This window comes from Elephantulus edwardii, unplaced genomic scaffold, assembly GCF_000299155.1.
Source record: "Elephantulus edwardii isolate Elephantulus edwardi_28Jun2011 unplaced genomic scaffold, EleEdw1.0 scaffold00052, whole genome shotgun sequence".
Classification (NCBI taxonomy): domain Eukaryota; kingdom Metazoa; phylum Chordata; class Mammalia; order Macroscelidea; family Macroscelididae; genus Elephantulus; species Elephantulus edwardii.
In genome coordinates, this window is record NW_006399802.1 from 15,991,647 (window position 1) to 16,006,124 (window position 14,478).

General features: G+C 42.8%; 1 protein-coding gene across 1 annotated transcript in view; it reads right to left on the minus strand.

Annotated features, from left to right (window-relative positions):
- The window catches only part of TMEM245 (transmembrane protein 245), a 98,112-nt gene extending 90,038 nt beyond the window's left edge, over positions 1-8,074 (minus strand). The window contains exon 1 of the mRNA XM_006886919.1: positions 7,484-8,074. Coding sequence (XP_006886981.1) covers positions 7,484-8,074 — 591 coding nt within the window. The remainder of the gene's footprint in view (positions 1-7,483) is intronic.
- Positions 8,075-14,478: the final 6,404 nt, after the last annotated feature.

Here is a 14,478-nt window from a genome sequence, read left to right on the forward strand (position 1 = left end):
TATATATATTTAAAAAAAAGAGAGAGAAAGATGAAGTAATGAAGTAATCTGCTTCTGGAAAGCTTAACGGGCAGTTTTACTGTGTCACCATGCATCAGAAGCAAGTCCATGGCTGTTGTTATGATGCACCAAAGTCCTCTATCAGTTTTTTAGAGGCTGGAAATCACATGGGAGGAGACAGTCCGCTTTTCTCTCACTGAGCAGCTGATGGATTTGAATCATGTAGCTTTAGATTAGCAGTGCAACTCTTTACCACTAAGCCATCAAGGCAGTTGGTTTTGTTATGATTCGGAAGCCTTGGCTCTACAGTGGTTAGAGTACTATGCATAAGGTCAGTGGTTTAAACCTATCAGCTCCTCAAATCCATCAGGGAGAAAGTTTGCTTTTCTAATGACTTAGAGCCTTGAAAACTGGAGGAGTTTTGCTCTGTCTTGTAGAAGTGTTATGAATCAGAATCTACTTAATGGGCTTGATTTGTTTGACCTTCTTCCCCTTCCACGTTAACAATGACTCAAAAAAGTATTCTGAAACTAGAAAATGGGACTGTTTCAAAAGAGATCAAATTTAAGGAAAAGAAATGTAAAGAACTATTTTTTGGTTAAAGAACTCAAATATACAAATAAGGGCATTGAAGTTACTTTTGTGATGAGTACTTTTCATAAAAGTACAACATTCGCATAAAAGATAATTTTTCAATCAATTTCGAACAGAAAGATGGACAGTCTCCTCCCATTAAGGTTTACAGTCTTGGAAATTAGTGGATGGCAGTAGTTTTTAGTGTTGTCTGAAAAGTGATTTCCAGGAGTGGATTCAGTTTTAGGTTTAAAGTATGTCTAGGAGCTATGTCTGGACTTTCTGATGTGGGATGTGGCATCATGATTGGAGGAAGACCCATCAACAACCTGCACTATGCAGATGATACAACCTTGCATGCTGAAACTGAGAAGAACACAAGGCATTTGCTGCAGAAGGTCAAGGATTTCAGTCTTCAATATGGATTGAAGCTCAATATCAAGAAAACAAAGATTCTCACCACCGTAACAATAGGCATCATGAGAGACGGAGAAGAGACTGAGATTGTTAACAGCTTCAGCTCTTGGTTTCACAGTCAATAATCTTGGTACCAGTAGCCAGGAAATCAAAAGTCCAATTGCATTGGAAAAGCCTGCTGTTAGGATCCTCTCCAGAATATAGAGGAGGAATGACGTCAGTCTAGAGACTAAGGTGTGCCCAAGTCAAGCCATGGTCTTTGCAATTACCTGCTATGCATCAGAGAGCTGGACAGTGAATAACGATGGCAGAAGAAAAACTGATGCCTTTAAGTTATGCTGGAGGAAAGTATTGAATATAATACTATGGACTGTCAAGAGAATGAACAGATCTGTCCTGGGGAGAGTGAAATTAATCTGATCCTTGGAGGCTCAGATTTTAAATGTCCATCTCACATACTCTAGCACGAGGCCAGGGGAACTAGTCCTTGGTGAAAGATAACATGCTTGGAAAGGTAGAGGGACAGTGCAGAAGAAGACCCTAAATGAAATGGACTAACACTGTAACTGAAGTAATGGGGGTAGGTGTGCTAGAAACAGTGAGACTGTATCAGGATAGAGCAGAATTCAGAGTTACTGTACACAGGGTCACTATGAATCACAAGCGACTCAAGAGCACATAACAACAACAACAAGAAGGAGACATAGTCTCAGGAGCTCAATCAATCTCAGTAAGACTGTAAGTCTTGTCTTTTTTATGACTTAAGAGTTTTGTTCTAAATTGTTCTCCTATTCAGTCCAGTATCTCCTACTGTGATCTCAAACAGAGTAGTTAGTTAGTAGTAAGCAGACACCACCTAGATCTTAACAGTCTCAGGTAGTGTGGCGGCTGTGGTTCGTGTGGTCCAGTAACCCTGTGCACTATTTCCCTGTGTCATTGGCATTTTTTCTCGCTTTTTTTGCTCCAGACAAGAAGAGGCTAATAGTTTTCAGATAGCACTCTCAAGCTTCTGAGGTCCCAGCTGCTGCTCCAAAGTAGGATGTCAAATTCTGGGATGTAGGCACGAATTTCAAAATGGCTTTCCTGCCCTGACTTCTGCCAAGTGCCTGGGCAAGAGGTAATGAGGTAAATACCATCTTTTGAGTGGGAACCTGCAAGCAAGGTGTGCACACTATGAGGTCAGTCATTCCCTCGGGCTTAAATTTAGCAAGTCTAGAGACCGAAGATGGCAATCTTTCTACCAGGAGAAGACAGCTTCCTGTGAGCATCAATTCAGACAACAGTTTATTGTGCCACTTGGACCAGAACCTAGACAAGAGGAGCAGTAGTGGAGAACCAGAGGCTAATGTGACACAAAGCTAATTGAAACTGCTGCCCTTCGGCCTTTGCCCAAGTTTACTGAAGGACTGGGGGCGGGGGTTTGACACTGTAATTGGCAGTGCTATGAGAGCTCTGTTATGATAGCCAAGAGCTGCATAGCTAACGTCACCTGAGCAGCTGTCCTGGCTGAACAACTGTATCCTGTTTCCAACCTGACTTATAACCTGTTAACTTTCCTATTAACCTCCATAATCATGAGTATGATCTGTGAGTTCTGCATGGCCATTACAACAGATTAGTGGACCCCATAGTAGAGCAGTGAGAGCCCTGGGAAGGACGCATGGCATTACAATTGACAGAAGTAGATGCAGGGGCATGGAAATCAATCTTGTGTTGTAGATGAGGACTGTTCTCCCTTGTGGAGTTAATGAAGGTCAGATATAGGTGCCCCCTTGCTGGCCACAACTCCTTTTATTCACATCTGTTCAGCTGCCACATCCACTGTTGTTGTATGCCATCGAGTCAGAACTGACCTATAGCTGACCATCCAGCAGGTTTTCACAGGCAGTTAAGTGCATGGGAGAAGACTGCTCATTCTTCTCCCATGGAGCTGCTGGTTGATTCAAACCACATGCCTTCAAGACTGCAGTGAGCTTCTTACCCCTACGCCACAGAGCTCCCTACCCACTAGTAAACTGCCATTACTATTGTTGTAGGATTGTATATGCCCCAACCTTTAGCAATTGTTTGTTGTCTTTTATCATGCATACATCCCCTTGTCTTCTTTTGATTTGGCATGTTGTGCTTACCCTCTCCTTACTGTGTATTGCCTTTTCCCTTAACCCAAATTAATCCGTGTTTACAACCTGGTTACTAATTTGTATTCTCTTCTTTTGCTATTTCTGATAATCATCAAAGAAAGTGTCTTTCTGTGTATATGCCTTACTTGATGTTTATAATCATGGACTCATACAATATTTGTCCTTTTGTGACTGATGTTTTTCACTTAGCATAATGACCTCTAGGTTTATCCATGTCATGAGTGTTTCATGGACTTACTGTCCATCCATCCACTGATAAGTGTTAGTCTGGGCAAAGAGGGCCAAAGAGAAGAATGAAGAATTCAGAACTCAAATGCTGATGGCCTTGCCTGCTGCAGATAAGAGGACAAATGGCCTTGCCTGTCTGGCTAAGCTAGCAGGTGGCTCATAAATCAGAATGGAATGTCCCTCCCTAAAGACTCTGTTTATAAAAATCCTTCCCAGTAAGTTCACAGTGTGACTTCCCATTCTGCATCTCCAGGATGAGGAACTCACCCGGGAGCTCGCCTTTCCCCCCTTGAATAAAGCTGCATTAAGCTTTCTCTCCTTCTCTCTGATTTCTTCTTTAAGTCCACTAACCTAACCTAACCTAACCTAACAATAAGTACTTGAACTGTCTACTTTTTGCAACTGTGAAAATATTGTGTGGAACATCTGTGTGCATATATCTATATTGGATTTGCTTTACTTAACTATTAACTTGAAAGAATAACTTGGCTTGCTTCTGTACCACATTTCTACAGAATAGTTTCCTAAGTCTTTGAGAAAAAAAATTTAAGTCTTCTTTCCAGTTCATAGAACTACAACCCTAATCAGTGATTGCTTTGGGTACTTCAATTCTCCTTTAAAACCGCTTTATCCTAATGTGAAAAAACTGTTGGGTGGTAAGAATCTTTATAATCAAGGTCTTTACCTAAGGAGGACTCTTTAGAACTGTTTCTCTTCACTGTTGCCAGGCAATCAGAAATAAATCTAAAAAGGAGTTTATAAGTGGAATGGAGAGGGCATGACTTTCTGACTAATGTGCACATCTTTGGAGCCTCTCAGATAGTAATACCAGACTCTTATAATCTATATCATCTATATAATAGGTCATCAAGGAATCTCAGGAATCATCCACCCCTTGTCTCCTCATCCCACAGCTGGGGTTGAGGAGATAAGGTCCATGATCTGTTCACAAAACGAGTTACTGACAGAGCTAAGTTTAAAATTTACAATTTCCCATCCTTCTATCTTTTGCTTCTTTATAAAGTAAAATGGAAACAATGGCTCAAATTCCATGGAGAAATAATTATTTTCTTATTATAAAAACTGTAAACAGCCTTCAAATTTTTCAACAAGTCTGCACTAATGGGAAGAAATCTGAACTAATGGGGAAACAGTCAAAACATTCTTAGCATTTTTCCAACTATGATGTCTTATCCCAAGAACTGACTCTGCCTGATAACGTGCCCAAAAGTATGTCAGGCAGTCTCACCATCTTTGCCTCTAAGGGACACCCTGGCTGCTGTTCCTCTAAGACAGATTTGTTTGTTCTTTTAGCAATTCATAATAGTCTTATAATTCTAGTGTAGTTTAACATTAAATATTTTTTACAAGCCAATAAAACATGACAACTTCAATATCTTGTCAAAAAAAAAAACAACATTCTTAGCAAAGGAAGACAGTGGCACAGGGGAGAGTCACTAGCTTTCCTATTTATCATGCAAAAGTCTAAACCATGGGGAGATACCCAGCACCCCAAGGTCTCATGTATGTATGATCTTGTGCAACAGAAGATTATAAAGGCCTAAACTCAAGATTTTTAAAAATAATTTCTAAATCAGTATAATATTCTAATAGCTAACACCTTTTTTTAAAAAAGTGCTCCCAAAGAGACCATAACTCACATCCAAGCAAATATATGCACACCCATGTTTATTGCAGCTTTGTTCACAATAGTAAGGAATTGGAAACAACCTAAGTGTCCATCAACAAACGAATGGATAGAGAAGCTGTGGTATATTCACACAATGGAATACTACGCTGCATTGAAAAACAAGGAACTCATGCAATATTATTCAAAATGGGTGACTCTGGAGGACATTATGCTGAGTGAAGTATCTATTCCCAAAAGGACAAATACTGCATGGTGCCACTGTTGTAAACCAAGACTGACCTCAGGGTTGGAGGGAGACTGAGAAAGATGGGATTAATAATGTACACTGCATTGAAACAGATGAGGGAGAAAACTGTTTAACAGGGATATGTGGTTAGGTATTTTTGTCATGACAGGAGTCCAGAGCGAAGGCTGCATAGTGGAGTCGACCTGGGGGAGGGTTTGTAAAACAATGAAAGAATTTTTCTTTTACTTTTCCAAGAGAGGAGTGTACTGGGGGATGAGGGTTGGGAGGGGCGAAATGTGCAACAATGCATGAATGGAAATCCAAAGTCTCTGTAAATTTTCATTGAAATTAATAATAAATTTTTTTAAAAAGATAAACTAAAAAAAAATTGCTGATACCATAAATGACTAGTTTTTCCACTCAGAAGGAGAATGGATTGGTAGGAGGAGAATGGAGTCAAGAAAATGAGAAGACTAAATCCCAAACAGCGGTGAGGAGCAACTAGACTGGGTGTATAAACTGACAGCGAAGGAAAACACGGGTGTTTAAGATACTCCAAAGGAGAGCCAGGGAGCCCTTAGAAAGAAATGAACAGACATAAAAATGACATAGAAGAAAAGGGAGATTACTAAGAGTTTTGATGATAAAAGGATTTCAACTGCTGGCTGATCAGACGGTTCAGTAGTATTTACTGACAAACGGAATGCATCAATCTCTAAGTCACTTCTTAAATCTATGAAATTGCTCCCTTCTACTCACAGGAGTGTTATAAAACAGTAGATGTGATACATGGTGATGCACAAAATTTGGATGTTAAATGTATGAAGTGTTAGCTCACCAAAAGTGGTTTTGGGTTTGTTTTTTTCCAAATAGAACCTTTCTATCCCTCTCTTCTACCTTTTCATCATCAAGGGATCCCGTGACTCACTTATAAGCTGTGTGGAATGCATAAAGACCATTTTTCTACAGCTAGTTCTGCTTGAACATACAAAACCAATGTCATGTGAGGCATACAAAAGGTACAGAATGGGTCCTCTACCCCAGGACCAAGCATCAGCCTCTTGGCCATTCCCCTGGATTTCTACTCTCCATGTCATGCCTTACTCAGCCTCTGAGCTGAGCAGTCCTTAGCAGTCCTTACCACTTTTCACAGGCATACACCTCTCCCACTTCCAGCTACCCACTCTAACTGCGGCTCCAGCAAATCACACCCTCCAAGCTTTTGTTCCTCTTTAACTCAGATAGGTATCAGACTTGACTCTGGCATCTTCACTGTAGCAACACCTTCAGGCAAATGAAAACTCTGCATGTGGGTTAAAGTGATCTATGTTTTGCAATGCAATGATGTCAAGGTGCAATGAACTTTTTATTTCACTGTAAAAGAAGTGAATTAGAAAGACTTTAAAATGATTTACTGCTGAATAAGTATTCTTAAGTATTAACTGACCAATTGCTTTTAACTGTGAAACATTTGCATAGTGAAGTCCAACTGTCACAAATCCACTTCACTTTTTCACCCAGTCAGCTGAAGGAGCCTGGCCAGGGGCACATTTTCCCCAAGAAAAAGAATGTGGAGAGAAAGAAGGTCAAGTGGCTCTACTTGCTTTGCACACACACCTCTCCAATGCCGGGCACAAACTATGTTGAAATCTCCGAAATGAGAGCCTGTACTGGTCTCCTAAAAAAGCATTCTCTTAGGACTTGAGAAATAATAGTCAACCAGTCAGTCCCCTCTTTGGCCCGATCCAGCCTGATATGTCACCTCTCCTCTGCAGGATGGCAGACTGGACAGGATTCCTGAAGGTCCCTTCCAAGTCCGACACCCACGGGTACCACGTGAACAGAACTCGGCCCAGAAGGAAAATCAAGCCCCTCTGTAGAAGGTTCTGGATCAGCAGAACAGGGTTTTACAACCACAGGCAAGATCTATAAAAGCGGACATAAGGACTAAGGTGGGGAACACTTGGAGGGCTGATTCAAACTACACTCACGCTATCAAAAGTAGTGTGTCCAATTACTTGGGGGTGTGGGAAGGAAGGAAGGAACTAAGAAGCGGCTGTGGCCGAGGGGTGGGGTCCTTTGGTCGTCCTAGCACGAGGAGGAGCAGCTTCCAGACCCCGGGAACCGCAAGCGTGGTGAAATGCGCTGTGCACCGCACAGGGGGACTGAGCGCCAGCTTCAGCCCTGCCGGTGGTCCGGGTGCACCCAGAGCCCGCCAGTGGAGCAGCCCGCCCGCCGCTCACTCACCCACAGGCTGCTGAAGTAGTCCAGTCCGCGGCAGATGAGCAGGCCGGCGTGCGCCAGCAGCACCTGCACGCCCAGGTAGCTGCCCAGGCAGTAGAGGCCGTAGAGCAGCGGGCCGCCCGCGCCGAGCACCAGGAGCAGGCGGCGGCGGCGCAGCGCCTGTTCGCCCAGGGCCTCGACGCCGTAGTCGGCGAAGCAGAGCGGCAGCAGCAGCGCGGCCAGCACGATGGGCGTGTGCGCCCGGTGCAGGCGGTGCAGCCAGTGGCGACCCACGCGGGTCAGCGAGCTCTTGAAGGGGTGCAGGAAGGTGCCGCACAGCACCGCCCAGAGCAGCGGCCGCAGAAAGGCCTCCAGGATGAAGTAGACCAGCACCGCGGCCCCGCAGCACAGGCACACGAACAGCACGGCCCCGGTGTTGTAGAAGGCCTGCTTGATGGGCTTGTCAAAGCGCAGAGCCAGAGCCGCGGTCCGTGGAGTCTCCACGCCGACTCCGCCGCCGCCGCCTGTCCCGGCTGCCCGCGGGGCGCGCGGCACCTGAGCCGGGGAGCCCCGCGGGCTGGGCGCCTCAGCAGAGCCATCAGCACTGTCAGCCATAGTGGCTCAGCTGCCGCCGCCGCCACAGCGAGGCGGTACTGGGAAGGCGAACCCCAGCGCCGGATGGGTGCCCCGAGCGGGAGGGAGGACCGGCGGCGTGCGGCATTGTGGGAATTGTAGTTCTCACCTGCCCGGCGAGGGCCTCCCTGACTTTGGGGAAACTACATCTCCCAATGGAGCATGGTATTCGGCCCACTACGCCAACGTCCCTTTTCCCCCTCTGGGTCTTGGTAACAGGTTCCTGGCAACTGCATCATCCAAGAGTTCCAAAGAAAAGTTCCTTTCGCCTGTGTGTTAATCCCGTTTTCTTAGGTGAAGGCGATCCCAAAGAGGCATTACATTTGGAAACGGAAAACGCAGGCTGCACATTAGAATCTCTGAAAGTACTTAGAAATGAGTGATGTTCAGATTATTTTTATTCAATAAAAACTTTAAGAAGTGTTTGTTCTGATGTATTTGGGAAAATTCTACAAAGCATTGCCATATTGCAGGCGTTTTTCAAATGTCGCGCTCCTACTAACTCATTTCATCCTTAAAACAATCCTATTAAACGCATCTCTGGTGGCCAAGTGGAAAAACAATCCTAAAAAGGAGTTAGTTCTATTATAATTCTTTTACCAAGAGGAAAACCAGAGTGCTGAGAAGTAGCATTTCCAGGTCACTCACTCCTTTGGCAAATGATGTAGTTAGGTGCCCTAAAGTTGACATGACTCATAGTACCCTATGAACAACAGATCTGTACTTTGTCCAGTTACTGCACCATTTGGTATGCTCCAACCCATCACTATGCCAATTCATTCGTTGATTGTCTTCCTCTCTTTCTTTCGACTTTCCACTTTTCCAAGCATGATGATGTCTTTGTACAAGGACTGGCCCCTCCTAATAATATGCCCAAATTATATAAGACAAAGTTTCACCATCCTTGTCTCTGATTGCACTTCCTCCAAGGCTGACTTGTTTGTTCTTCTGGAAGTCTATGGGATGTTTGGTGCTCTTCTCCAACATCATAATTCAAAGGCATCAATTCTTCTTCTGTCATCTTTATTCGTTGTCCAACTTTCAGATCCATAGGAAGCAATTGCAAAAAAACCCATAGCTTGAGCCAGGCATAGCTTAATCTTTAAATTTACATCTTTGTTCTTTAGCATTATGGAGCGGTTCCTTTTGTTTGGCATGTTTTATAGTTTTTTTAATTGTTTCTTTTATATTGGCTTTCTTACAAAGTTTGTATACATTGTGTTTCACACTAGCCTTCATTCACGTTGTGTTTTATTACAGTAATTCACATTCACTGTTTTATAAAATTAATCATCATTGAACTACGCCCACCATTACTGTCTTTCCAGATCCCTGCCGGATCTTTCCTGTTTCCTTTACCCTTCCCTCCGTCCACCCACCAAACTGTGTGACCCTATGGGAACACTGGTGGCCTGGGGACAAGAAGCTGCTCTGCAATCCCAAAGGCACACAGTTTGAATCCAATAGCTGCTCTGCAGAAGAATGAGCAATCCCCTCCTGTGCAACTACTGCCTCTGAAAACCTGCCAGAGGGTCAGCTAAGAGTCAGTTTCAACCTGATGATACACAACAATAACATGATTTTCCCCCTCACCCATCCTCACCCCTCTGCTCCCCCTCTCCTTTGGCTCCTCATACACTTTTTACTAATTGTCTTTCTACAATAAGGGTCTTATGCAGTATTTGTCCTCTTGAGACGGAGTTTGTTCACTCAGCATAATACTCTATGGAGAGGTCCTTTACAGCAGATTTTTAACAGTGAAACACACCTCTTGATTTTTATGACTGCTGCTAATATGTAAATTGGGTACTAATTGTGGATCACAAATAAGACAAAATCATTGACAATTTCAATCTTTTCTACACCTTTCATAATATTGCCTGTTGGTCCAGTGCTGAAGATATTTGTTTACTTGATGCTGAGATCCAGACTGAGGGGTGTAGTTTTTGATCTTTTGCACTAAGTGTTTCAAGTCTTCTTCACTTTCTGCAAAGAAAGTTGTTTTATCTGGACAATGTGGGTTGTTGATGAGTTTCCAGCAGTCCTAATATCACATTCTTCTTCATATAGTCCAACTTCTTGAATGACTTGCTCAGTAAATAGATTGAATAGGTATGGAGAAGGGATACAACTGTAACACCCACTTTTTCCTGATTTTAAACCTTGCAATATCCCTTGTTCTTTTCTCCCAAGTGCTTTTTGTTCTATATATAGGTTTCACATAAGAACAATTAAATGTTCTGGAATTCCCATTCTTCTCAATTGCTATCCATAATTTGTTACAGTCCACATAGTCAAATACCTTTGCATAATCAAGAAAATATAATATCTTTCTAGTATTCTGTGCTCTCAGCCAAGATCAGTAGTTGAACAGAAAAATTAATTTGCTTTGTGAACTTCCACTGAAATAATAAAATATATATAAGCAAATATATAACATAAATATGCAAATTCAAAATAAACCATTTATTCTTCTCTATGAAATCTTCAAATATATTGATTTGCCTAAATGTTCCTGAAAGCAAGAAATCATTTGCTTTTGGAAGTGAATAAAAACCAGAATTTTTAGATAGAAAATACCAGCCATGCTTTGAATTTGACTCAGAAGTTGAGGCACAGCAGTGTTTTTGATTGAAAGTAGGCTTCTCAAGAAAAACTGAAATGGAAAAACTACCTGTTCCCCAAGTGAGCACTGGGATTTTAAATTAATTCACAAAACAGGGCAAGAGCTGCCTCTTCCCTCTGTGAATTTCACAACATTAATTCAGGACTTGCAATCTCCTTTCTATAAATTGGCAATACTTATTTTGCAAGATTTGGTGATTCCACCCAACTATGCTTATAGCCTGACTTGGCACCCCAACTTTAGTCTTCTGCTGGCTGGCAGACACTGTCCCAGGTCAAGGTGTTTATTTCCCATAGCACGTGTATTTGTATGCTTGCTTGTTTTGTGGCTTGCTCATATAGTCACAGCATGTACCTGTCAGTCTGCCATATTGTGGGGGTGTTGCTGCTTATTTTATAGTTTGTGTATGTGCATACTTGGGATTGGAGTAGAAAAGCAATTTTATTATATATGCTAGCATGTAGGAGATAGGGGGCATGAGCTCCCCAAACCTGCTCAGCAAGGCTATGAGGAGATAGGGATCTACTCGCTAGGTTAAGGATGTGGAGTAGAGTTTATGTTTATTCAGGACTTTTGGCAGATGGTACCAACTCACTGCTATTAAGTCAAAACTCAATTTCCAGAGTACTGAAAATACCATGGACTGCTAGGAAAACAAACATATTTGTCCTGGAAAGGGTTAAACCGGGTGGCTCCTTGGAGCAAGGATTCTGAGGCTCCGTCTAACATACTTTGGACATGTTGTGAGGAGAGACCGGTCCTTAGAGAGGGACATCATGCTTGGGAGGGTGGAGGGACGGCGCAGGAGAGGAAGGCCCTCTATGAGGTGGATTGATTCAGTGACTGGGATAATTGGGATGGGAGTGTCAGAGACAGTGCGATTGGCACAGGACAGAGCGGCGTTTAGGGCTGTTGTACATAGGGTCGCTATGAGTCGCAGGGACGGCACATAACAACAACAACAACATAAAGTGCAAGGGAGGAGACTATCTTTCTCTCATGGAGCAGCTGGTGGATTCAAAATATATGCCTTTGGGTTAGCAGCACAACTCCCTCTCTCTGCTCACGAGGTCATAGGAGTTCCCAAAGGCAGCAGGGGTCACAGGAGTTCCCAAAGGTAGCACATTTGTGGGCTGTCTGAAACCACCAGCAGCTCTGTATGAGATAGGCTATCTCCTTCCCCGTGACTTATATATAGTCTCTGAAACCCTTCTGGAAAGCCAGTTAGTAATTGCTTCTGATTTGACCACAACTAGTTGTGCCCTGGGGCCTGAAAGCTCTTGTTTTTGTTATGAGTCTTTGAGTCAGAGACCTGCGGAGAAGGAGGCGCAATATCCTCCTGTACCAGTCAGATCTGATTTGACGGTACACGCACACAAAATAATAAAAAATAATTTAAAAAAAAAAAAAAGAGACCCATAGTTGAACCCTCAGTTGGTTTTCAAGGCAGTAAATCACATGGGAGATTGCCCATCTTTTTCCTTTGGAACAGCTGATGGATTCGAACTTTGTGCTTTAGGATTGACAGCACAAATTCTTAACTCTAGACCAACAGCACTCCCTTGAAAACTCATTTTTGTTGTGTGCTTTTGAGTCAGAACTAACCCATAGCTGGCCCTCCAGTGGGTTTCCACAGGAAGTAAAGCACACAGTAGATCGCTCAGTGCCCTGTGGAGCAGCTGGTGGATTCAAACCACATGCCTTTGGGATTGCAGCACAACTTCTTACTGCTAAGTCACCAGAGCTCCCTTAGTAGAGTTAGAAGTTAAGAGGGAATACCTGAAAAGGTGTGTTCCTGGGCTTTGTGCTGCCTCCTCCCTTAGCTGAATGCTGGCCTTCCTAATTGGAACCATTTCAGGGGAAAAGAATTCAGCACATCATGTAAAGGGGAAAAGGAAATGGGAAAATAAGAAAGTGTGGTTCTGAGCAAACCTAACAGTAATACAGCTAAAGCTTTCTTCTGATTCACTGAAAAACCCATTTTTGATAAAAAGTCAGAAGGTATTATGTAGATGATGAGAAAGACATCAAATTATAGACTGCAGGATGGAGAGGCAAAATGCAACAGTTAAAGGATTTAAACTTGATCCTCAAAATTATCCTTCTGGGAGAAGAGCATATAAGCTCCAATCTGATAAGAAGAACTCTTTAAATTGTCCTTCTAGCCTAAAAGATTAAGGAAATGTAGGGGGGTGGGAGGTTTCCTAGTGCTTTCTTACCTGTTAAATAATTACAGAGTTTTCTTGCCAATTATCTCTACAAAGAGAAAAAGAAGCACATATTTTGGGCCAAGAGGCAACACCATGCCAGACAGTGAGATGTTTAAAGTTGTCAATGATTTCATCTTGCTATGATCCACAATCAGCACCCTTGCCACCTTGACCATTTAGCAGTCAAGAAATCAAAAGACATACTGCATTGGGTAAATCTGCTGTCAAGAACCTAAGGTGTTAAGGAGCAATGTTATCAGTTTAAAGACTAAGGTGAATCTGATTCAAGCTATGGTATTTTCAATTACTTGCTTTGCCTCTGAAAATTAGACAATAACTTAAGGTTGAAAGAAGAAGAATCAATGTCTTTGAGTTGTGGTCTTAGAGAAGAGTACGGAAAATCCCATGGACTTCAAAACGGATAAATATGTCTTGGAGAAAGTGCAGCCAGGTGCTCCTTGGAGATAAGGATGGTAAAGCTTCATCTCACCTCTTTTGGTCAGTGATGAGAGGAATGAGATGGTTTGGCGCAAGAACTGTAACATCAGAGATGGTGAGGATGACGTATGATAGGGCCAGGTTCAGAACCATTGTTCATAGGGTCGCTGTGAGTCATAGTAATCTCAAGGGCACCTAGCAACAACTTTCCCTGTTCCTCTGTAACACTTGCAGCCTTTACTCAATTACCTGGATTTCTTCATTGGATGAAAACTCATTGAGGGCCTTTCCCAGTTTTCTATACATTATAATAATAATAATGTATAAAATTTTTAAAATGTAATGAGTGAACACCGTATTCTTATACAAAATGTGCCGTAAAGGACACCTTCTAAAGCAGACAGACTCAGAATTCTAACCCTTCCTTTGTCACTTTCTATCTGCTCCTTGGAGTCAAGGATTCTGAAGCTTCATCTGACATACTTTGGGCATGCTGCAAGGAGGGACTGGTCCTTGGAGAGGAACATCATGTTTGGAAGGGTGGAGGGATGGCACAGGAGAGGAAGACCCTCGAAGAGATGGATCGATTCTGTGATTGGGGTGGTGGGAGTAAGTGTGTTAGAGACAGTGAGGTTGGCACAGGATAGAGCAGGATTTAGGGTTCTTGTACACAGTATCGCTATGAGTTGCAAGCAACTCGATGGCACATAACAACAACCACCACCACCTATATACCCTTAAGGAGTTAATGTCCTTGAGCATATGTGTGATGGAGGTAATAAAAACCATATTGCATAGCTATTGTTTGTTCTTTTGGTAGTCCATGAGATGTAGTACTCTCTCCAACCCTACAACTCAAAAGCATTGATTCTTTTTTCAAGGTACGTACCTTGGAATGGAATTGCTGGATGTTATGCTATTGTGGTATTGGAGGAGAGTACATGGACTGTCAAAATAATAAACAAGTCTGGCTTAGAGCAAGTGCACACCGCAGCTAGCCAGTCTCATTTGATGACTTAAAGTCAGACTGTAGTGATTAATGACTGTCTACCTCGACTGGCTTCAGCACTGTGTTGTTTTATATCTACTGCTATGGGATCAAACTGACAACA